The 26547-nt window shown below is 34.2% G+C and overlaps 2 protein-coding genes across 3 annotated transcripts in view; one reads left to right on the forward strand and one right to left on the reverse strand.

The window, feature by feature from the left end:
• The window catches only part of LOC125645785 (ecdysone-induced protein 78C-like), a 38704-nt gene extending 15908 nt beyond the window's left edge, over window positions 1-22796 (reverse strand). The window contains exons 1-5 of the mRNA XM_048871610.2: window positions 22159-22796; window positions 7387-7511; window positions 6837-6978; window positions 6280-6488; window positions 1740-1884 (exon numbers count right to left, since the gene is read on the reverse strand). Coding sequence (XP_048727567.1) covers window positions 1740-1884; window positions 6280-6488; window positions 6837-6978; window positions 7387-7511; window positions 22159-22429 — 892 coding nt within the window. The 5' untranslated portion in view covers window positions 22430-22796. The remainder of the gene's footprint in view (window positions 1-1739; window positions 1885-6279; window positions 6489-6836; window positions 6979-7386; window positions 7512-22158) is intronic.
• The window catches only part of LOC125645779 (DNA helicase MCM8-like), a 50423-nt gene continuing 46228 nt past the window's right edge, over window positions 22353-26547 (forward strand). Inside the window, exon 1 of one of the 2 annotated variants that reach the window (XM_048871604.2) lies at window positions 22353-22452. The gene's annotated coding sequence lies outside the window, so the exon portion shown is untranslated. Of the gene's footprint in view, window positions 22453-22842; window positions 22899-26547 lie in introns of those variants that run through there. The other variant, XM_048871603.2, reaches the window with a different exon arrangement.

Here is a 26547-nt window from a genome sequence, read left to right on the forward strand (position 1 = left end):
TTGCTAGCACTTAAAAAAAATAGCTTTCAAAATGATATTGTACATGTATGTCAGAATTTACTGATATAAACACAATTCTGAAGAGACTTGGCCAGTTTGTCATGTGAACTTCTGTCACTCACAAACAAAAAACACTGTGATGATAAGGCCAATTCAACTTAATTAGTAGATTATCATCCGGGGTCACAAAAAATATGGGGTGGGTGGGGGGGATTTTATCTCTTAATTTTTATTTCCCGAGAAAAAAAATAATGACGACAGGCATCACACAGTGTTAATCAAGTTAACATTCAAAGAATCCTTGGTAGAAGATATAAAACCAACATTCTGTGACTTTAATCACTCACTCATGTACTGGGAAGCTCACTCATGTACTGGGAAGCAAGTTTGTTTGAAATCGTAATTTTTTCGAAAATAAAAAAAATCAGGGTGAGCCCTGTTTTGAGGGGCAGGTGGGGATGATAATCGATCAATTAATTTTAATTGGCCTTATATATTCCTATTCCTATGTAAAACTTTACCCCCTTCTGGAATACTTGACCTGAACTTTGGGGTCATAGAGTGTACAACCAAAGGGCATGATTTCATGTTAATTTAACATGTTTTCTTGCAGTTTTTGAAAAAAAAAGGATTCAAAACAATTCCTTACATATACGTAAAAGCAGTGATCCCTATTTCAGCCCCACTCAGACTTCAAAGGCTATGATGTGAGCTAACAAGACTCTGCACTACACGAGGAAGCTTGCAGAGGAATTAGATAAGTTGTACCTCTACTACCTGTGTACTTATAATGTCTATAATTTGTCATTATCAGAGCTGACACACTATTTGGAATGATTCAGTGTTTGTTCTGTGTTTGATAATCATGGATGAATAAAGATTTTCATTAATATCTTAGTGTAACCATAAATTAGCGCTGGTTTCACCACCAATTAAATTTTAATCCCATTAAAAAGTAACCGTATAGCATGTAGGAAAGCTTTGTTGTCGCAAACCCTGCCTGTGGTTCCCGTTCACACTACATCATAGCTGTGGTTGTATGATTAAGAAAGCCCTACACTTTGTGAATGTTTATGTTCATATATCATGATTGCTATTTATTTCCATTGTTATAATTAATTGCTTGTTAACCTGTACATGCCCTTGATTGGTGAATAAAACTATAATAATATATCAACCAAACAGGGAGCTCCCATATGGAGTAATCATTTTTGGATGAACAAAAATACACCTGGGGATCATCACATGGCCTGCTGAATAATCCGAGGATTTCCGGGGAAAACTGACACAATTCCCAATCAAAATAAGTCTATCAATACAGAATTTGCAATACTGTCAAGGCAGATTTCATTCAATATAAGCACTGTATTTGACTTGCTTAGAAAAGAGTGATCTGTAAGCTTTTTTGTCTGTTACATGTATTATATTCAAACAAACACTACACATTTTATCTGTGTGTGCAGCCATCAAAATACTGAAATCTGTTATCATGACTCTGATTGGTCAATAAATAATTGACATATCATTGCATATATATATATATATTCATGAAAATGGAGGGTTTCGCTGATCATAAAGCCATGGTTTGAGGTAGAGCAAGTATAGGCTAGCGGTACTTGATAAGATTTTTTAACACACCACTCTACTTTTCACTTCACAGATAAATTTCATTTTTGAAAATACATGAGGGTATGAAATGTGATGCTCTAAGCCAACATACATTGTGAAAATCTGTGTACCTGTGACCCGTTTTGCGAACTCAACGACACTGTTAATGGCCGGCGTTATGAAGCTGGCCAGACACTGCCACATGGACAGTTTCTGTGTCTCCAACTCCTCATCACTAAACTGTACTGGGGTGGAGGGAATGGAGATCTGCTGCATCTGAAACAAATATACGTATTACTAAACAAACATACATATTACTAAACAAACAAACATATGTATTACTAAACAAACATACGTATTACTAAAAACAAACATACGTATTACTAAACAAACAACCATACGTATTACTAAACAAACATACACATTACTAAACAAACATATGTATTACTAAACAAACAAACATGTATTACTCAAAAAATCAACAACGACAATTCATTGTATGATGTGACAATCATTCCCTCATAAAACTTACTTATAAACCCTCAGCAAATTTATTATTAATCCCTCAGCAAATTTATTATTAATCCCTCAGCAAATTTATTTATAATCCCTCAGCAAATTTATCATTAATCCCTCAGCAAATTTACTTATAATCCCTCAGCAAATTCATTTATAATCCCTCAGCACACTTACTCAAGTCTCTAAGTAAATTTACTTATAATCCCTCAGCAAATTTACTTCTAAGGTCTTACAATTTAATAGGAAAATACTTCTTGTAATGCATATCAATGCTGCAATTCTTGCAAATGCAAATTCGTGTCATGTCCAAGGAATCAAAAAGGAGAATTACATACAACTATACTTTTCACAAAGTCTACGCACAAAAGAAAACGGCCGATCAAAAGACTGGTCTTGGCCTATTGAAGACCTGTTGATAAATGAAATTGGGCCCCAAGGTAATTTTTTTTACTCTCTAACTAGATGACTATGTGACTAATAACAGTACATGGCAATGATGTGTGAAATATGTTGTATAAATATCAGTCACATGATATATTATTTAAATATATGTTGCATACATTAGTGAGGTAACAATGAAATGTAATGTTATTTGTAGCATAGTTAATGTTCTGTGGCTTCCTGGTCGTAAATATCAGGATAATATGTAATACATGTTGTATATACAAGTTAGGTGACAAAGTAGTAAGATACATAACTAGTGTGGAATCATTAGATTTGGTGAGGGCTCAATTTTTGTAGATTTCATGGGTACCCTACCCCATGAATTTTAATCCACAACGAAATTTACAGTCTATAACATTTTTAATGTACAGAAAACATATCCACAAAATTACATCCCTACTACTTAGTAAAATCTCCATAATCCTTGAAAAATTGGCCCCCTGGAATTTGAATGAGTCCCCAGTATTATATATAGCACTGAGGTAACATAGTAATGTAATGCATGTTAAATATACAAATGAGATGACAATATGTGATACAAGTATATGTGAACGAGACCAGTCAGGTGACAATGTAGTGTGATATGTTTACAGAGTGAGGTGACATTGCAGTGTGATATGTTTATATAGTGAGGTGACAATGTAGTGTGATATGTTTACAGAGTGAGGTGACAATGCAGTGTGATATGTTTATATAGTGAGGTGACAATGTAGTGTGATATGTTTTATATAGTGAGGTGACAATGTAGTGTGATATGTTTACAGAGTGATGTGACAATGTAGTGTGATATGTTTATAAAGTGAGGTGACAATGTAGTGTGATATAATTTACAGAGTGAGGTGACAATGTAGTGTGATATGTTTATATAGTGAGGTGACAATGTAGTGTGATATGTTTATATAGTGAGGTGACAATGTAGTGTGATATGTTTATATAGTGAGGTGACAATGTAGTGTGATATGTTTTTACAGAGTGAGGTGACAATGTAGAGTGATATGTTTTATATAGTCAGGTGACAATGTAGTGTGATATGTTTATAAAGTGAGGTGACAATGTAGTGTGATATGTTTATATAGTGAGGTGACAATGTAGTGTGATATAATTTACAGAGTGAGGTGACAATGTAGTGTGATATGTTTTATATAGTGAGGTGACAATGTAGTGTGATATGTTTATAGAGTGAGGTGACAATGTAGTGTGATATGTTTATATAGTGAGGTGACAATGTAGTGTGATATGTTTATAAAGTGAGGTGACAATGTAGTGTGATATGTTTATAAAGTGAGGTGACAATGTAGAGTGATATGTTTTTACAGAGTGAGGTGACAATGTAGTGTGATATGTTTATAGAGTGAGGTGACAATGTAGTGTGATATGTTTTATATAGTGAAGTGACAATGTAGTGTGATATGTTTATATAGTCAGGTGACAATGTAGTGTGATATGTTTACAGAGTGAGGTGACAATGTAGTGTGATATGTTTTTACAGAGTGAGGTGACAATGTAGTGTGATATGTTTATATAGTCAGGTGACAATGTAGTGTGATATGTTTATAGAGTGAGGTGACAATGTAGTGTGATATGTTTACAGAGTGAGGTGACAATGCAGTGTGATATGTTTATATAGTCAGGTGACAATGTAGTGTGATATGTTTACAGAGTGAGGTGACAATGTAGTGTGATATGTTTTATATAGTGAGGTGACAATATAGTGTGATATAATTTACAGAGTGAGGTGACAATGTAGTGTGATATAATTTACAGAGTGAGGTGACAATGCAGTGTGATATGTTTATATAGTGAGGTGACAATGTAGTGTGATATGTTTATATAGTGAGGTGACAATGCAGTGTGATATGTTTACAGAGTGAGGTGACAATGTAGTGTGATATGTTTATATAGTGAGGTGACAATGTAGTGTGATATGTTTATAGAGTGAGGTGACAATGTAGTGTGATATGTTTTTACAGAGTGAGGTGACAATGTAGTGTGATATGTTTATAGAGTGAGGTGACAATGTAGTGTGATATGTTTATAGAGTGAGGTGACAAATGTAGTGTGATATGTTTATAGAGTGAGGTGACAATGTAGTGTGATATGTTTTTACAGAGTGAGGTGACAATGTAGTGTGATATGTTTATATAGTCAGGTGACAATGCAGTGTGATATGTTTATATAGTCAGGTGACAATGTAGTGTGATATGTTTAGATAGTGAGGTGACAATATAGTGTGATATGTTTACAGAGTGAGGTGACAATGTAGTGTGATATGTTTACAGAGTGAGGTGACAATGCAGTGTGATATGTTTATATAGTGAGGTGACAATGTAGTGTGATATGTTTTATATAGTGAGGTGACAATGCAGTGTGATATGTTTACAGAGTGAGGTGACAATGCAGTGTGATATGTTTAGATAGTGAGGTGACAATGTAGTGTGATATGTTTACAGAGTGAGGTGACAATGCAGTGTGATATGTTTATATAGTGAGGTGACAATGTAGTGTGATATGTTTACAGAGTGAGGTGACAATGTAGTGTGATATGTTTTATATAGTGAGGTGACAATGTAGTGTGATATGTTTACAGTGAGGTGACAATGTAGTGTGATATGTTTATAAAGTGAGGTGACAATGTAGTGTGATATGTTTATAGAGTGAGGTGACAATGTAGTGTGATATGTTTATATAGTCAGGTGACAATGCAGTGTGATATGTTTATATAGTCAGGTGCCAATGTAGTGTGATATGTTTATATAGTGAGGTGACAATGTAGTGTGATATGTTTACAGAGTGAGGTGACAATGTAGTGTGATATGTTTACAGAGTGAGGTGACAATGCAGTGTGATATGTTTATATAGTGAGGTGACAATGTAGTGTGATATGTTTACAGAGTGAGGTGACAATGTAGTGTGATATGTTTATATAGTCAGGTGACAATGCAGTGTGATATGTTTATATAGTCAGGTGCCAATGTAGTGTGATATGTTTATATAGTGAGGTGACAATGTAGTGTGATATGTTTACAGAGTGAGGTGACAATGCAGTGTGATATGTTTATATAGTGAGGTGACAATGCAGTGTGATATGTTTACAGAGTGAGGTGACAATGTAGTGTGATATGTTTTATATAGTGAGGTGACAATGTAGTGTGATATGTTTACAGTGAGGTGACAATGTAGTGTGATATGTTTATATAGTGAGGTGACAATGTAGTGTGATATGTTTATAGAGTGAGGTGACAATGTAGTGTGATATGTTTTTACAGAGTGAGGTGACAATGTAGTGTGATATGTTTATATAGTCAGGTGACAATGTAGTGTGATATGTTTACAGAGTGAGGTGACAATGCAGTGTGATATGTTTATAGAGTGAGGTGACAATGTAGTGTGGTATGTTTACAGAGTGAGGTGACAATGCAGTGTGATATGTTTATATAGTGAGGTGACAATGTAGTGTGATATAACTTACAGAGTGAGGTGACAATGTAGTGTGATATGTTTACAGAGTGATGTGACAATGTAGTGTGATATGTTTTTTATAGTGAGGTCACAATGTAGTGTGATATTTTACAATGAGGTGACAATGCAGTGTGATATGCCTTTACACACCAATGATGTGACAATGTAATGTGATATTATAAGTTTTACACACAAGTGATGTTACAATCCATGTAACAGTTACAATTCATGTAACATGTGTTTACATACCAGCGATGAAGGTTTCCTGCTGAGGTTCTTAACCCTATCCTCAGTGACCATACAGTTGGTGTGATGAGCCTGGGAGATGTTAAGGATGATGTCGTAGATGGCAAGCTGTTTATTCTCCAAAGCAGACTGATCCATATTGGAATCTGTAGAACTCACACTACTGTCATCCTGACTTTTCGACCTTTTTGGAACTCGACCATATCGAACAGCTAAAACAATATAATATCAATTGTAATTTGAGGCCTGTTTTCCCCCCATTTATGTAACAAATGGTATTACATGGCTTTAAAGAAACCCTTAAATAGCCAGGAAACAGATCTTCAGAGGTGCACAACGTATAGAATAATAAATTATAATAAAACTAGTTTAAATGGAATACATTATCTACTTAGTACACAGCTTCACACAGTAATCAGAATCCAACACAATTCTTCAGCAGTTACTGGTAGTTGTTTGGGATTGATAGCTAACTTGAATGCTTGTAAATTTTGGTGTTTGTAACGAACGATTTTAACTGATGCAAAGCGTAAATATTCCATTGCCCTCTGTCTACTTACAGTCTCGAGACATGCCCACTGCCAAACATTTTTTAAATCGGCAGTACTGACATCTGTTACGACTAAGACGTATCACCATACACTTTCCGTCCCGTAAACACCTGTATTCAATCTGTTTCTGTATACTCCGACGGAAAAAACCCTAAAAAATAACGGGAAATCAAAAGTCACAGGCTTTGTGTACACAATGTTTACAATGTAGCATGTCTGTACATTATCCAGATCGGCTTCTTTTCATGAATAAAGATTTTGTATACAATGTAAAACCTTTGAAGCATTAGATCTGTGATTAGTCTTGCAAGATGCAGAAGAGGCCGAAATGTCATGAAACATTCAACTGTGGCACTCCATCCACATTTTGTTAGGAAAATTAATTTTATGTTCCTGTAGCTCTTCGCACAACAATAAGTTCTGTGATTACTCATGCACAGAGAAATGAAATAGTGTCAGAGAAAGTTCAACTCCTGTACTCAATCCAAAGGCATAATTTGTCGAAGGCAATGCTATATAGCACACTTTGAAACTGATACAGATGTCATTCACTGCTTACTTTGCAGCCCTCACAGGAAGTGACTCCATAATGAAACCCCGAGGCCCGATCTCCGCACACCTTGCATGGGACAAACTGTTTCTGACTGTTGGAGTCTGCTGCAGCCTGAATGTTACCAGAATCCTCTAAATAAACAAAATAAAATCAACTAAATTACTGAACTAAATGTGTTTAAAACAGGAAATGTAGCATCACTTCCACATACAAAACTCTTAGAACTTCTATATCACAGAAAGGATGTTGAAAACTTTTAACACATGGCTATAAAAAAAGAAGCAAAATCTGACTCCAGTAAAACTGACATCAATAAATGTCACAGCTGAACAAAGACAATATTCTTGGGAGTCTCAGTATACTGATCTACCAAAAATCCCATGTGTATAATCTTACCAGTATTTAGTATAACAAAATCCCATGTGTATAATCTTACCAGTATTTAATATAACAGCAGTTTGTTCTCAAATTCATTAAATTTTTGACAATTCCTGTCGGATGATATATCTTTTAAAATATAACAGATTTGTCCAATGTATTGTTTTGCTCCTTTTAATACCTATACTCTTGTGACCTCTACATGAAGAGAGAAGGGGAGAGGGAGGGAGTGAGAGAGAGAGAGGAGGTTATTAAAAGGATTAAAATAATTGTGAAATTTTTTGCTAGACAACAGACAGGGTGAAAACACGGACTTAAACCTCCGACCACTTAGAACTCATGTCTTCCTTTTGAAGTTCAAGTGAGAACTTAGCAAATGTAATTAGAATTGAGCATTATTTTTTCCTAGGTGACACAGGCAATGTCTAGACTGTTGGATTTGTATTGCACATTACATGTGGGTGAGAGGAGGGGGTGGGGGTTAAACTATGATTCATATAGACTTAAAGTAATGAATTACTTAATAATCACATAAGCCTACTTGTTTCACACATGGTGAGTTAAATCATAAGTTCAACGACCTAAAGGACTATTTTTTTCTACATTGAGTTCAACACTCAATAAAAAGCAATTACCGGGTACTGGGTTCCCATACTGTACTCAATAAATCTCATCTCAAACAATGAAGATAAAACAGGAATTGGGGGGCCTCAGAGAGCAAATGACAAAATCAAGATCAGACCAAACATCTTTGAGACAGTTTGCAGACATTTCTTTCATGACTGGTTGTTTATGGGGAAAATGTCCTATATATTTTGTTGAAGTCAGCAACATCTTAGGCAAGCATAAATTTTGCATTTAAATCTACAGTTTCATCAGCAAGAAAAACAAGATGTGTTTGCTAAACACTATAACGATCCCAAACACTATATATACAGATGGCCACATTCAAATTGGGAAAACCTTAGTTACCTTCTACATAATCATGTTAAATTGCAGTTTTACACCCTGTTTGAGAATTTTTCCCTCACCATTGACACCAGCTGTTAGTAAAGGGTCACAAAATGTCATCTATGCATGGCGCTCAAGGCCACTAAGCAGTGAGGGTTATTTATCAAGCCAACATCTACTGTGACTATAGGGACCTCAATTCATCTTTATAGTCATAACCAAAAGACATAACTTTTCTGTTCACAAGTAAAAAGTTATTATATAACTTTTCTGTTAACAAGTAAAAAGTTATTATTCTTCACAGCTCAAAAAGTTATGACCATGCACAAATAAAGAGCTATAGTGAACAAAGAGGCACACAGAAATGCAAACAGACCTATATACACAACTATAACATTAATATTGCACAGGCCTTCAATATCGGAGGCAAAACAATATAAATCATTAAAAACAGAAAATAATGGGTTTTGATTTTCATTATATATATATATATTTTTTAACTTAACTAGCGTTTGTAACTGAATGGTACAATTAGTATGAAAAATTAATGCAGGCTGGCTTAGGACTGAAATGATATAAAAAGTTAATGTTCTGAAAGATTTCTATTTTATTTCGTAAGCAGCTGATAGCTTTTTCAATTGACAAGAATATCAATTATTGCACTCAAAGTAAAAAAATAGCTATCAGACATAGAATCTCCTTCCAATCCCATTAGATTTTTTACATTATTAATTCATCTATTTCAAACTTAACAGTATATTAAGAACTCTAGCTCTGCTGCCAATATTGTTACTCATATTTAATTTGACAGTGCAATACAAATGAACAAATAAGTTTGTTGTTCTACCAGAAGTTGCAATGACTGCGCTGAGCAGGGCGTTACTATGGTAATTTTAAGTTACATATTTGTAACCATGGCAGCTAGACATATATGTATACCTGTATTCAATTGCCACAACACTACTCTGGTCAAACTGTCCTGCACTCTTTGCTTTTCTCTTAATATATCAATTTGTCGACAATTACGTTTCAGATTTAACATCTGATGAAACCTGATTACGTATCGGACATTGCTCAGAAGTAAGTACCGAGCATATTGATATGTAGCTATACTCTTGGTCTGCCTACCAACTACCTCGAGAGTAATTTGGAAAGTTAAATCAAGGATGCCTTAAGTAGTAGGAGTAGGGACACCTGGGACAGTTTAAGGTAGATCTACATATGTAGATATCAAATGGTGAACATGATATATCATATATTAATAATAATACCATATTTATATAGCACCCTTTTCATACACTATGTACACTCAAAAGTGCTCAAAGGATATTCATCCTACTGTGGCCCCCAGGAACTCAATATTAAGAAAATTGGAAAAGTAGGGGCGGGGAGTTATTTAGAATTCACTTTATTTTGACTTTGAGAAATGTTTAAATAGATATTCAATTTTAAATGAGTTATTGTTATAATTTCCTTTATGATTATCATAATATTATCCATTCAGGTCTTATTGATTAATTATTGTAATTTGTCAATACTCAATGACATAGTGGCTACAACAGGTATAAGGCAAGTTGTACTTTATTCAAAAGGGGGAGGGGCTCCTAATTCTTGAGAGTTGACAAAAGGTTAAGGGGCACTTATATGGGTAGGCCAGTACTAAATATGTTGAATATGGTACATTTTTTTTCATCATAACAATTCTATTTATTATCTGGGTATCGGCAACTTCATTAAATTCAAAAGTGAAAACTCACAATGCTGAACAAATCTCTTCAATCATAATTTGTGACATATATTCGAAAAGCGAGTTATTAAACCAGCAGATAAATAGAAATTATTAGTTAATTGTCAACACATCATGTCATTGACCTTCTATTAAGTTCATGATGATTTACAAGAGATAATTTCAAAGGAGATTTGTTTGACAAATGACAAAAGCCTTTAGATAGCACAGGGTAGATAGAAAACATGAATTAACACCACAAAATTCACCTAATTAAAGAATCAATTTACAGCAGCTGTTGGTGAAATCTCTCCCTCCCTCAGTCTGTAGTTGTAAACATAAAGAGTTCATTGCCCTCTGTTACACTATAGTCTCGTCTGAGGCTAATGTGTGCTACAGTACGTTAAAGGTTTTTTTCCCCTTTCTTTTTTACGAATACAAGTTATACAACTTATTGATTCATTTGAAATGAACTACAAGAAATTCTTGCACTAATGACCATTTTATTGCACTACTAGCTCAGCTAACTGTGATCCGCAAAATACTGAATACACATACTGAGGTTGTCCCGTCTAGTCGCGTGCAAAGTGCATCAACTTATCATCAGGTTATATACTGTAACAAATGATTACCAACACAAATGATAAAGTTATCTTGTTAACAATTGGTATGCATTTACTATCACTTGTAAAATATGGGTCATGTTTAGACAATTTAAACCAGTTTCAAGACAGTCAGAAAATACACTGTCAAGGTTGAAGAGACTCTCCACCCTTCAATAGAAACCTATGGCTACCTATAAAACCCATGACAGTGCATGATATTCTTCATTTTTAAAGTGGCACACCCTCTGAGGTCGATATTCAAAGGAACTTAAGTAAACATTTAAGGCACCTTATCTTTGAGGGTGCGCTTATCATTTGCCACAAAGCACTTAATCAGTTTCAAAATATTTCAAATCGGCTTGGTTAAAATAAAAAATATCGATACATCATCATAAAGCAGTACACGTGATGCAATTCCTTTATTAGTGCACAAGGTTCAATACCACTTCCTGCTTTAATATAATATATATAGCTATATATAGCATTCAATAATTCTACAGTGCATTTGATTAATTATATCTAGCTTCCTTATCAACACACTTGTAGTGCAATTCAAACCTGTGCAGCTAGGTCAAAGACTATATAATGATCAACAGATAAGTGCCAGCAACAATGGTGACAACACATATGAAGAAACATTATGATGGGGAGAAAATTTATGCCACTTTCCTTTAAGCTAAATTTTTTGGGGTCATAATTAAGTCATGTGGCATATATATCATGTTTATCACCATTAACCCTGAGAGCTGTGTGTACCAAGTGCAGTAAGGTTGTTTCACGAACAGCTGTGCAGTACTATAAAGAGAGACAAGGGAATTTTAATGGTTAAATATTATATCATTTATGTTTTGAAAATGAAGCTGTAGTTTTTATGTTCGAGAAGTGGAATGTGCATACATTAAAGCTATAAGTTTACATTTACTTATCTTATTATTCATAAAAACAGAGTATTATTGAAATCTGAAATTATTTTAATTATTGGAATTTATGAGATTGTAGGGAAAAGTCATTAGTTACAACTAACTACTAATAATATCATTAAACTGTAGGTAAATTTACATTAGTCACAACTAACCTACCTAACTAACCAAACTTTTGTTTAAAAATATTGGGTTGACTGAAATTTGCAGTGCATGCCTATATCCCTATGTATATTATGTAAATTAAGCCTTTCATCTGTGTATTCACTTTGGAGGATATTGAAGTTTTAAGAACACATCTTGTTTTATACTGTTGCTGAACATTAGAATTTAGCTTAGATGTTCAGAACGGAAATTTTTCCCTAGATTCCATAGCCCTAGGGAGTAGTGATACCTTTTCACTAGTATTCAGGTGACCGATAAGGCCTGTGGGCCTTTTGTTTAAGCTTTGATATTTCCACTCCACATCTTTATTTAATTTTATTGAAAAAGTCATTTAAACAGAGTATTATTGAAATCTGGAATTATTTTAATTAGTGAATACACTGATGAAAGGCTTAATTTACATAATATAACACTATATGTATTAACATTAAAACTATAGTGTTGAAAAATCGGGAAAATTTCATAATCGATCATCGGTCATAATTGGAAGAACTGTTTCTATCAAATTCGATATAATCGGTATTTACATGTAGTTGATAATGTTTATTAGTTTTGGAGTTATATTTTTATTTAGTTTTATGGATATGTGCAGTATACACACTAGCTGGTGTCACTGAATTCCCACTTTTCAATGTGGAGTCCACTCTGACTCTCCCCCGTACATGCCTCGATATAAAAGCGGTAGTAACAGTCAGATGAATCTCAGATTAGATATTAATTAGTGTACAAGCGACAATCGATTATGAAAAATAGAATTGATAATTGGAACAAAGAGCCAAAAACGATCGACAATCGATTGTCAGTGACAATCGTTTCATCACTAATTAAAACATTAAAAGATATGACTACTTTGGACCCATCCTAGAGTCAAAACCCTACGTTGTGAAATTAACCATTTTTTGTACATCCTTTTCTGCTATTCCCAAGAATCATTTAGATTTTATACTAAACAGCATCAGCAAACATACAAATATATACTATATACTAAGTTTGGCCACACCCTGGGGTCAGAATCCCTACCCCAGTGTGCGAAACTAACTTTAAAGTCCTATAGACTTTCGGTCCATAGTCATTTCATTTCCTATAGACCACAACAAATTCTTATAGACCAAAATTTAACATGCAATATTCAATGTTATTAAAAAATAAATAATAGACACAAATTTGATTTGGTAATTCGTCATGATAGTTTAATTATCTCATGTACAAGCTTTTCAATTACATGTAGAATTTCGCTTTCTTTTTCATTTTGTTACAGCTCAATTTCACTGTCTGATTCTTCATTTAAGTCACTTCTACTACGTTTCGTTTTCTCGTGATTTTCTGCGACTTTAGCCTTGCTGGAACTTGTACTGACCACTTTCCGTTTGATTCCAGGGCGTGCACCTTCCACATATTTTATTTTAGTTTAAAAAAAAAGGACTATACCTGCTCTTTATAAAAATCCATTTAGTTTAAATTTAGTGTCAATAACGCCAAAGAAGATGTTATTTAAGTGTTTTACACATAAACACTATATAGTAAGTTTGGTTCCGCCCTGGGGTCACTCTGAACCCCTACCCTGGGGATCCTCAAATTTACAATTTTGGTAGAGGCATTCCAAGCTCCCCGTCGAGGCCTCATTACGTCACCTACGAATAGACCTCTCCTATGTGACACTGTACAATATACAGATTTGTATATTGTAAGTCTGCGATTATCACGCAGGCAAATAACACTAAAGAAGTAGTTCGTAGTTAAAAGTTTGAAGATATTGACATTAAGAGCATTAATTAATATAAAAGTATGGATTTTAATTTAATTTAAACATAAAATGATCAAAAGATTATTACAAAGTAGGGAGACTGTTCAAATTATTGTGTAAGTATATGAACTTGATGTTTACGTTCTTGTTTTGAAAGTTGTTGACGTTATGTTTTTTCGTCATTCTACAGTGACGTTACACAGTATACGCGGCCTAAGAAATCGCTATCCCATAATGCCTAACTGGAGGTTTGGTTTGTAAGCAAATGAACTCTGGTGGAAGTTTGGAGTCGTTCCTGCTCACATCACTTAGATGCATTTAGCAGAGGATTTTTGAAAATTGGTCAATTTTTTGACAGTTTTTGCCCCGCCCCTAAGGCCCAAGGGGTGCAGGAATCCTGAAATTTCAAATTATGTCCCCCTTGTTCCAAAGATGCCTCATACCAAATTTGAAAAGAATTGGAATAGAAGTTATCAAGAAAATTATACATGTTCAATTGTTAATGCACGATGACGAACATTGCAATCTAGGTCACCTGATTACACTCAGGTGACCTAAAAAAGTCTATCAATGCCTCTACCATATACCAAATTTGAACATTGACCTGTAAATTGCACAGTGGATTTATAATACTTGTACTTTTAATTTGTAACATGACAATCATTTGAGTGGATATGATAAGAATTAAGTAAGAGGTACGGATATGTGATTCTGCTAGCACTGACTGTAGAGGGTTACCTGGTATGCATGCAGCTACATTCTGTGCAAACAGAATCAAATTCAAGGAATTTATCATTAATTCTGACCCACTTTCCCTCATACTGAATGACATTATGATAAATTAGGTGTTATTAGTCATGTTCACTCTCTCTCTCTCTTGTAATTCAATACTCTACAAATCATTCCAGGACTACCATAGAAACTTAATTAGTCTTTTACAGTATAAAAACTCTGTGAATGCAAGAGTGCAGTGAGAGATTCAATGCCTGATTTGTACTGGTGTAGGTTTGGGGACAATTTCCCTAATTACCACTGTATCTAATTAAAGCTGTAATCACCAGGTTAATTCTCAATTTCATTCCAGGTGTTGTTGTACTCAATGGTTAAATGTACATCAAACTTACGGAAATATACTCTTAATTTTCATAACATACATTTTTATTATATTAAGGTATTCCATGTATAATGAAAGGATAATGAACAATTTTGAAGGATTTAGATCAACATAAATGTTTATTGTTAAATAATGATGAACGTGAAGCAGATGAAATTCACATGACTGGTAAATGATTAGAATCCATCCTTTTTGCACTTAAGACTTTTTGGAAGAGTTGTCTGCCCTTTGTAAAAATAAGAAAAATCTAATTTTCTAAAAATGTGTGTGCAGGTTAATGATTGATTTTATTTCATATTTTCATAAAAAGAAAGTGTATGTAACTTTCTATCGAGAGATAATTATAAAAATATAATTTGTTTTTAAAATATCGTAATAAAACATGTTTTTCCCATATACTTCAATGTTAAATTCTAGGTGAACTAAATCAGGCAGTAAACAAAATTTTGAAAATTCCTATGGTAGATTATTTTTATTTGATGAACCCTTCAAAATGATACCATGATTACAAATATTCCACCATCCATTTATTAGATATGAAATATGGTCATTATACATTGAATACCTTAAGATCACATCAAACAAGAGGCCCAAGAGCCTTATAGGTCACCTGAGTATCATGTAACAACCTTCCAATGTTTGAATTAGGTTTGTGTTTAAATATAAGAATTTGACTTTTGGATGAAAGAAACATTGAATAGCTATGTGGTCATGAAGTACATGTGTCATTTTTATGTTCAATCAATAATCCTTTTTAAAAAACCTAGGTCTGAGACATCATAAAGAAAAGGGTTATTTACTCCTTAGATAAAACCAATATAAGAAGATTTTCAAAAAATTTCTACATTTTCACTATATGACCAATAGAGCCCCACCCTAACACAAGAACCCCTGCCCCAGGGGCCATGAATTTCACAATTTTTGTAGAGGGCTCAACGCTCATTATAATTATGCCCACAGTTTGGCTTCTTGATGTCCAGGAGTAAAGAAGAAGATTTTTTAAAATTACACTCATTTTGATGGTTTTTGCCCCACCCCTCAGGCCCCAGGGGGGCAGGGACCACGAATTTCAAAATTTTTGTTCCCCTCCACCCACAGATGCTATATGCCAAAATTGGTTGAAATTGGTTCAGGGGTTTCAGAGAAGAAGCTGAAAATGTTCAAATGTTGACGTACGACGAACGACGACGGACAAAAACAGATAGCAATAGGTCACCTGAATGAATTCAGGTGACCTAAAAAGTCACTTCTATTCATGATGTTGACAATAGCATTACAGTATTGAATATGCTGGTGCTCTGAACATGTTGAAATGCATTGATCTGGAAAAAAACCTACATGACTTCATTCTGCTGTGTAATTTCTCTGATTTCAAACTTTAATGTACTGTAGTTTCCAATTCAACATACTTGTGATACAATATTAACCCAGATCAACAGTGAGAATCCCAAGATCTTGTCTCCGAATAAAAATCTCCAGTAGGGAGTCGAGAAATCTCTCTACCATCAAGATTATAGAATTTCTATACACTCCCAGTATTCTACATGTAAAAATTTTATACAGATGCATCAAATACTTCATACCTCAAACTTTGTACAACCATATATATATATGATATGAAATCACATTTCATAATTAACCATTGTCCTTGTAGTGACGTCATAGGATTTTGCAAAGTCAATAATTTAATGATAGGAACATAAATTTTGTTGGAATCTTTTTCAATAGTTATTGTAAAAAATCTCGTTAGCCATAAAATATTTCAAAATTCTTAGTTATATTTGAATAGTCAATGATATGTTTCAAAATATTGAATCCAAGGACAATAACTCTGTTTTCATTCAATTATTTATCAAGTCCACAATGCGATAGATTTCCTTTATTTTTGACAAACATTTTACCAAGGTGATAAGGAATCATTATCTGTGTCTTTTCATGAAATTACATACAATTTTAATCCCGAGTGATTTAAATAGCTCAGCTGTATGGTGCCAGACTTCAGTTTTTGATGGGGGTATACATAATCTGGAAGCTATAGATTTGAAATTATTAAGGAAAAGTATGGATTTTTTCCCATGAATAACTATAACAGATGTAACTCTACTAATATAAACAGAAAAAATGATATGTAAACCATGCTATAAGGAAAATGCGTCCACATTTGTTTGTTTTTTAACATTTTGGGGAATAACGCTAATTCAATAATTTTGCACATATTATTCTAAAACTTGATGAACATATTGAAAATGACATGTGTTTTAATTATTGACATGCTTCCCGATAAATAAATGCAATTCAAAAAATATTTTGTTGTTTTTATATTAAAATAACAACAAATAACTGTTTCCAATGAATTTCATAAAAATCTACATCAGGGTATATGACTTTAGTGGTGTATGTAATGAAAATTAATATGGAAACCCTGAACTGTTTTGCCTTTTTTCATTACTCTGAATGTTAATTTATTGATTCCAAACAAAAAAAATGCTACCTAAACCCCAAAAATCCAGGACTATAAGGACCTACCTTAAGTCTTCATTATACAAATTTTTTTCCAAATTGTGAAAATGTATTTTAAACTTTGTACACAATAGTCAAAATTGAGTATACTAAATTAGTAACTCAAGTTGGTTCATAACTATTATTTAGCTGTTACCATAACGACGTAAGATTGTACTCCATTTACATCCATACAGACTCAGCTGTTTTCCTGAACTTTAAATAATAATTAATGCAAAACACTTCAACACAGATTGCACAAGCATCACAAAAGGCTCTTCCTTGTGGCATTATTTAATGGAAACTCAAATTTGATCTGTAAACCATTGATTAAGTTCATATATAAATTTTTGATTCAATAGCTATATGAATAATCGAGAGAGAAAAAAACTAAAAAAAACTGTAAAATCCCCAAAGTTCAAGGTCCATAACTCTTTCAAAATCAGCTAGGTCAACAAAGTCCAAACTAAACCTGTATAAATTTTCAATTCAAAAGCTCTGGGGATAGCCAAATAAAGCCCGGAAAAACATTTGCAGCGGGCTGATCCTGTAACTAGGCACCCGGCCGCCTATTGCAGGGTTGTAATTATAAAAGTTTATGTAACCTGTAGATAATGTTTAATATTTAATCTTTTTTAAATTTCCTTTTTTATAAGTACTTGCTGTAATGCCCTCTGAGCCCAAAATTGGAATAAACTTATCATATATATATAAATATATATATAATGAATTGAAAGGTGAAGATAACGAACAGTGATCAATCTCATAAATCCCATCAGCAATACAAAATAGATAATTGGGCAAACATGGACCTGGACATACCAAAGGTGGGATAAGGTGCCTAGGAGGAGTTAGCATCCCCTCCCTGTTGACCGGTCACACCCGCCGTGAGCCCCATATCTTGATCAGGTAAACGGAGTTATCCGTAGTCAAAATCACTATCAGTGTGCCACGAACGGCCTAACAATCGGTATGAAACACGTCAGACAGCATTTGACCCCATGATAGGTTGTATTGGCAAACTAGATAGTTATAATGACAATAGAAAATACATATGTATATATTTATTTACCTGTATATATACTCGCATATACTTTTTTGAGAAATGTTTAGGAATTTGGTATTGACCATTTCATTTAAGTTGAACTGAATTTTTGACAGATTACTATTACCAGTGTAATACAAAATATTTTCATTTTAACTTTTTAAAATATTTTCATGAGGAGTTGGCTCAACTTACATCTCAATATTTCCAACATGTCCAAGATATTGAAAACCAAGATGTACGTGTGTTGTTGTTGAAATATTCTTCAAACTCTTCAATTTCCCTATAATATCTAGAGTTGGAAATCACTTCAAAATCTATCATAAATATTTCTAAAACTCATGAAAAATGTAATAAGAATTTTTAGCCAATAGTAACAACATTGAAGAAAATTATAAACATGTGTTAGTAGCTGAATTGTTTTTCAAAATTATTGAATAAACAGCAAACTTTACAAGCATAAATTCAGTTTATGTGTCTGAATAGGTAGAATTTTACTTGGCCACTACAAGTGATTAAAATGGCATGTGACTATTGTCTGTCATTGCTATGTTCGTGATTACATTAATTGCCATTTATGTAGACAGTCAATAAATTTTAATGAACTCACACTCACAATCATTTTGAGATTACTGTGTTATAACTGAAAACCATCAACTCACTGAATCAAACAGTGGACAAAATTAGACCAGAGCTGTAACAGAATTTCGTTTAAAATCTTGCATCAAAATCACAGATCTATCACAAGTTCCTCTCACCAATGCTAAATGAAAGGTATCTGCACTATATGTACACAATGTATAATGAAACTGATCTAATATCAGATTACACAGTATGTTTGATTACAGATATAGTCTCTAAAGAACATCTACAATCAGATAAACTGAAAATGAAAATAGTGTCAGCATTAACAGTAAAATGGAATACACAGGTGTCAGATTAGACAGGTTGACCTCTAATTGTATACATTTACCTCACTATGTGGAATAATCGACACCCCCCCCCCCCCCCCCTTCCCCCCCCCCCCCCCTTCAGTGTAATACACACAATGATATGATGATTCATACATATTCCTATCACTTCTCACTATGACATTGAGAACTTCATAGATTGGTAACACTCCATTGCACAAGAGGGTCACAGATTCATCATAATTTCATATAGCCCAGCTAGTGCAACTATTTTCATTATAAAAGACGAGTAATAACCCTTTTTTATGTTTTAATTAAAATATTCATTTCTGTTTATATGAATTATGTGCAGTAGGACTGGGTATTGAAAAATACTTATAATAAAGATTATTTCAGAAATGTCAGGATTGTAGCATGGGATATGTATAAATAATGGAATTCTGGAGGTAATTTGTATAATCGGAGGAAGCCACTTACACAGAAATTACTCAGTCCTAGTACTATGTGTCTCCTATACTAACGAACAACTCTGACATTTATTCTGTATATTTATAGTAAAATAAAAACAGATAGAGATCTTTATGCTTGGAATAACTTTCCAAACAAAGCAAGCCTTTGTGATGTATGATTGAGTTCCTATAGTATATACGAAGATATATTGAAATAGCAAAAGGATGACCATTCATGATGAGATATATATTTTTTAATACATTACATATTGTGATACAGACTAAAGAGTAATGTTATGCAAAAATTTACATTCACAATGCCAATGCAGATTTTTCACAACTTTTTACAGTATATTCTTCACAGTTGTATTTTACAAGTCGACAGCAATTAATTACCAGAATTATAACATCTTCAAACTGACACAGATGATAAAAAACTAAATTTGTAAAAACCATCAATTGTCATTAAAAAAAATCCATCTATTCTCCAATGACATGGAAAAATTAATTAGCAATGTTACTCAGTTTTCACTTGTCATCATCAGAATACACAGCAAAGGAGGTTTAGAGTACCTGGCAGTTTAGTCACCCCTCTTATGGTATTGGTTCACCAAAGCATGATAATGTAATTCATGATTTCTTTGTCAGCAATTCAAATATCAAGATGATTTTTGTCAAGTTTTGCTGCAGTTTGATGACTCATGTGTTATAATAACTTATATCCAAAATAATTTCACCACATCCAGGACCCAAATGTTTGCGTTACCAAAAACCTCATGTTGCAGTTCAGTTTGTTGATAATGTTTGGTGCTGCAGTTTGAGGACTCACACAATGTGCATCTTGCAATATCCAAATACTTCTGCTGTATTCAAGATGCAAATTCCTGTGTTCCAGAGAACCCTGTGACACTCTGTTTTGCAGTTTGTTGGGTGAACTGAGCTCATGCTTTTGAGATTTTTATGGGTTACAGTTAAACATGTTAAAGAATGGTGAATGTTGATAATTATAATTTACATGTTTCTGTGGTAGTCATGCACAAAATGATATTTTGATAACTGTTCATATTAAGACTAATCATTCAGATACACATAAACATGCCATATATTATATATTTAATATATGCAGCGATTTGTGGCTATCTTTGATTCACAAAAGGATTCAACGATATATTGATCAAGTAGTCAACCCCCTAGTGTGTAGATTATAGTTTTCTAAAATCAAATGCCCAAGAGCAAATAGGAGACTGATGTAATCACAATCTGTGGTGACTGTGATAATTAATGTCTGTTACATAGTTTAAGATAGTGAGTTCTAATGACTAAAGCGCATGTAAACAGCATGTCAGCTGAAGCTCTACATTGATCAAGAACAATTTTTTTGACGCTTTATATCCCAGAAGTCCCTCCTAAAAAATGGCAGACATTTCATCTGAGATGCACTTCTAGTTGTAAAATACTAAATTTATGTCAGTCCTTACTTTCTCTGGGACCCTAAAAAAATTGCATGGGGTGGAACCTAGGGAAAATATCTGGACCCCGAATACGACATGTAACTGCATTCCCTCTCATGAAAACACTGCCAGCATACATTGTACATTAAATATTGGTACCCATTAGGGCTGAAACGATTAAATGAAATATCGATACTGTTCAATATAAATGCTCGATTCAATGTTTGATTCATTGCCTCAATCTTCGATTCGATACAATTTGTAAAATCGGGTTTGGTAAAATACATTGGGATTTACCTGTACTTATCATTTTTAGTAATACATGCACGAGGGACAGAATGGTGCCTGATAATGGTCAGGCTGTTAGCCTCGAGTCTGACAAAAACAACAATGAACTTATCAGTTTAAACTACAGAGACAACAGGCATTTTACTGTTCAGAGGTTTTGGAAATAGCTTACTTTTGAAATTGTGGCTGTGAGTCGACGTAATTAAATGTTTCTTAAAAGTTATTATTGGTTTCTCCTATATGTATCATATTGAAAATAATGAATCATGGCATAAGTATTACAATCGTGTATTGTATCGTGAAGGCATATCATTTCAGCCCTAGTACCCATTTTTTAAAAATACTTCAAACATATTCTTAAAGACAATTAAAGCTTTTTGGACTGCTTTATTTCTGTATGGACTTGACTGTCAGTCGAAAAGACCCGACATCCACCCGTCAAAAGCAATTTCCAACAACTTTGATGAGCATGCCTGATTTAAAAAAAACCCAAAACAAATTTATTGCACAAAACTTTTGAAATGAATTGTACCTTTACTGCCTGATTTTAGTATGGACGAACTTGGAGTTGAGGTCACCGATGCCCTGGTCTCTGTTGTCACAAGTCTGGACGATGACACATGAAGCCTGTGGACAGGAAACGTTCCCTGGGGGGCTTTAGCATGCTCCAGAGACTGTGAGATCTGACCCGCCAACTGCTCCAACTCAGCCGGGCTGTAATAAGCCGGCAAGTCGTCAATGGACATGGGGCCCGACTCCCCTGACGGTCCACCAGAGGCTTGGTCCCCCTCTCCTGCGTCCATAGCACCTTACAACCGTGAGCCAGGTAACGTTTTGTCATCTATTATCAACAAAATATAATATAATCCATTTAGCATTTGTCATGAAAACTTCAAATACTCGTGTCCATTATTTGGATCAGCTGATTTTGTGTTGAATTAGGTCGACGTTTATGAACGGCCTGAATGCCGCCATACACAGACGACACACAGTTTAGACTATCAGCATTTCCATTATTGTCCGATCTTTTGTAAATTCTCCAGCTGCACCGCATTCAACTGTTGCTTTTAGATGTCATTAACCATTCGATATTTCACCTCAAAACAAAAAGTATGCAAATTATTTTTCATCATGGCGTCAAGTTCATTTAGTACCCAGAATGCATTGCCAAACCTCACAATATTGCATCGGGTTCTTTATCTAAAAAATTCCAAATGGCGGGAGATATGAGTTCCCCACTGAAAAGTGCAGACGGATGAATCATGTTGTAAGGTACAAATTCGAACTTTCGTCTTATTCATGATTATGCATAGGGTTGCTCACAGATCGTACCGTAATGGTAGAACTATTGCTCTCTTGGAAATAGGGATAGACCCGAATTCATTGAAATCATGACTTACCGTCTCAAATTTTCTTACATTTTCGCAATTACATACCTTCAACTGTGCAAACACTTAGTAACGCTTACATGAACTCAAAGCTTCAACATGTAGGCCTATAAGGTTTGGAATGCCGGACGTTTCGCCCCTACGGACGTTTCGTCATGATCGTAATGACATGTAACTTTGATATGCAGGGATATATATATCCTTTATTTTGGTGCATAGACTCTTCTAAAAATCGTATTGGCTTTTACATATATGTAATTAAAGGATATTAAGATAGTAAAAGAATAACAAATACACACAGGAAATGGCATAATCCTGTTATTAGCAATGCGGTGCTAATAATATTTGACGTTTTTTCACGTAACGTCAGAAGCGTTAAAAGTTGTAAATATATATCAATAATTGATGATTCGTAATGAAATTTCTGTTTAAAATAAAATCCACAGAAAATTCAAAATTTTATTTTTTATTCCTATTTGAAATAAATTGTCATCCCATACTAAAAATGGCACGTTTTCATCTGTGGAATGGCCAAAACTAATTCACACCGCGGTGCAAATAACAGGAGTATATATAGAGAGATGATGTTTCAAAAATCAAGATTATAGGCTCCACGAAGGGAATTATTCCTGGGAAAAGGGTTTCTTTCAGGGAGTTCATCAGAAAAATGGGGCTTGGAGATTTTTGGGGGTTATCACTGTAAAAATGGCACGTTTTCATCTGTGGAATGGCCAAAACTAATTCGCACCACAGTGCTAATAACAGGAGTATATATAGAGAGACGACATTCGTATATATACCTCAAAACTTTTCGCACCGCGGTGCTAATAACAGGAGTATATATAGAGAGACGATGTTTCAAAAGAAGTGATGAAGAAAATGTACTTTTTCTTGTGAGCTTCAAATGTACAAAACCCATATGTAAACACATAGTAGACGGTCATGCTTTGCAGAGTTGTGGAAAACATTTTTAGATAGCCAGTCATTCGGACTGACAAGAAGGCAACATAAGCCAGTCTGAAATAATTTAAGCCAGTCCGAAATCTAAAGTCACAAAATTAAAAAAACAAAACAAAAAGTACACAACGTTTATTTCCTTTATTAAACATCGATATACTTCATAATTACATTTACTCAGTCTCCATTTCTATGCTTGTGAAATCCCCACAGCTCCTCAGTTAAGGACAGAATTTTCATTATCTCTTATAGAAGAGTACCTGTATTTTAATGAGGCGACGATAAAATTTTGTAAGCGGTTATTTGGTACGCAACCGGCAGTCTGTCAATGCAAATATTGCATGCCATTTTAACAGCATCAAATTTCAAGCATTCCCGCCCCTCTGTCCAATTGTGTTTGAATTCTCTTTGTCGAGATCTTTCGTATTTAACCTTGTCTTCATTTGTTAGTTTACATTTTTTACCTGGTATCGCTCCAGCTGTAAATTTAATGGGCCACGCGGCCATGCTTGTTTCGCTTTCATCAGCCTCAAGCTTGTTTAAGGAAAAAGTATTACGCAATCGCATTTTAGTTTTACAAGATAATTGCGCTGAAAAATGCGCCGATGCTTGCAGGAAACAAACAAAAACAAAAAGCCAGGCCGGTCATTTCGACCGACATCAATGGTGTTTATATCGGTCGCAAGCATTTTTAATCGGTTTTGCCGGCATGACCGGCAGTTTTCCACAACTCTGCTTTGCGACTCATTCAATAGAATGCCTTCCATCAAAGGTGCAGGTAGTGTATAGGACTGTTTACAACCATTTAAAAGGACTTTTAATTCACAACATGTATTGCAACACATTCAAAGTCCGTGCAGAAATGAGAACATGGAAATAAAAATTTGAAATACATTGACATGAAGACAGACGATTAATGTTCCTTTATGCAATAAATGGTATATTTAACAGTACTTAATTAAAAATGTACGCAAATGCATTTCTCCTGTACATGAACTCCAAATACACTGCCCTTTGTACGCAATGAAAAAGACATGGACCTTAACATGATTTTGAATCTATATTGTTTTCATTAACAAATACTTCATTTATTCCATTACTAAAGGACATGCAATTTATGGCAAAGCCCCCCCCCCCCCCCCCCCCCCCCCCCCCCCCATTCCTGTTTGAATAATATGAAAATATGCATTACTGTTCATCTTAATACTTGGCAATTATTCAGTCGTGACATTAATTTTAACAGAAACATTTGATGTCTATAACGGAATAAAGTGCAAATATGCATTAAATTTCATCTTGCATTTATATTCCGTTATCAAATAAACTGTACAGAAACATTTCTTTTTGTTTATAACGGAGTAAAATGTAAATATGCAATACTGTTCATCTTAAAGGGTTTTTACCACGATTTTTATTACTTGTAAATTTATATGAAAATGTGGTGTTTTGAATCAAGCTATTATTATTTTTTCGGTATAAAGCATGCTTTAGTGAAATTCTCGATTCGATTTTCGATACTTTAGTCTCGATTCAATGATTTTCGATTCGATACAACAGCATGTACCAAATTCTTTATAATGCTAAGATTTTCTTATGTTTCGTTGAATTTATTGCTCTCTGCAAATAAATTCTACATAATGTAAAAACGTTTAACAGGAAGCAACACACTTATCACTTGTCGAAATGTCGCCATACCCAGGATTTAAACATTGAAGGTGCATTTTTCAACTCGACTGCGTCCATTTTGATACAGCAAAGTTCACTCGTATGTTGATTGGGCAATTTTTGAATTCCATTGGCTAATCAGAAACCGTGTTATCAAGAGCAATGCGTACTATGATTTTAGAACCGTATCGAACCGAAACAGACAACGAATAAATCGAACATCGAATCGAGACCACTACATCGCGATTCGGCCGCATCACAATGCATCGTTTCACCCCTAATGTTTTCATAACAATAACAGGCACACTGGTCATCTCTGGTCCCAGCCTATGCTTATTAACACTTGTCAACTCTGCTTCTTGTGCTCAGGTAATGTCCAGCTACCTTTTATTCTTAATCTGTCCAGGTACATGTATTGTATTAAGAGGTCTGTCTCCAATCGTCAAGCTATGCTATAGAACTGTTGACTCTCTGGTAGGTACTGAAGATATTTCGGTCAGTTTCAGAAAACCAAATTCAGGGCTCGAAATTAACATATATGCCCGTCAGTCTGTGACTGGTTAAAAGTCTGGCAGACTGACTGACATTTCTTTTAGTCAGTCCGATGGGACCAGTGTGCGAAACTAACTTTAAAGTCCTATAGACTTTCGGTCCATAGTCATTTCATTTCCTATAGACCACAACAAATTCCTGTAGACCAAAATTTAACATGCAATATTTATTGTAATCACAGGGGCTCATCACGAAATTTTTCTCTTATAAAAATTTGACATCGTCTATTCTATAAAATTTGTAAATATAGAATAGAGAGGGTCATTGAACCTGTGTTGTTATTATAAAATATATATAATAGACACAAATTCCATTTGGTAATTCGTTCATAGTTTAATTATATTCTTTTTCAATTTCAT

This window comes from Ostrea edulis, chromosome 6, assembly GCF_947568905.1.
Source record: "Ostrea edulis chromosome 6, xbOstEdul1.1, whole genome shotgun sequence".
Classification (NCBI taxonomy): domain Eukaryota; kingdom Metazoa; phylum Mollusca; class Bivalvia; order Ostreida; family Ostreidae; genus Ostrea; species Ostrea edulis.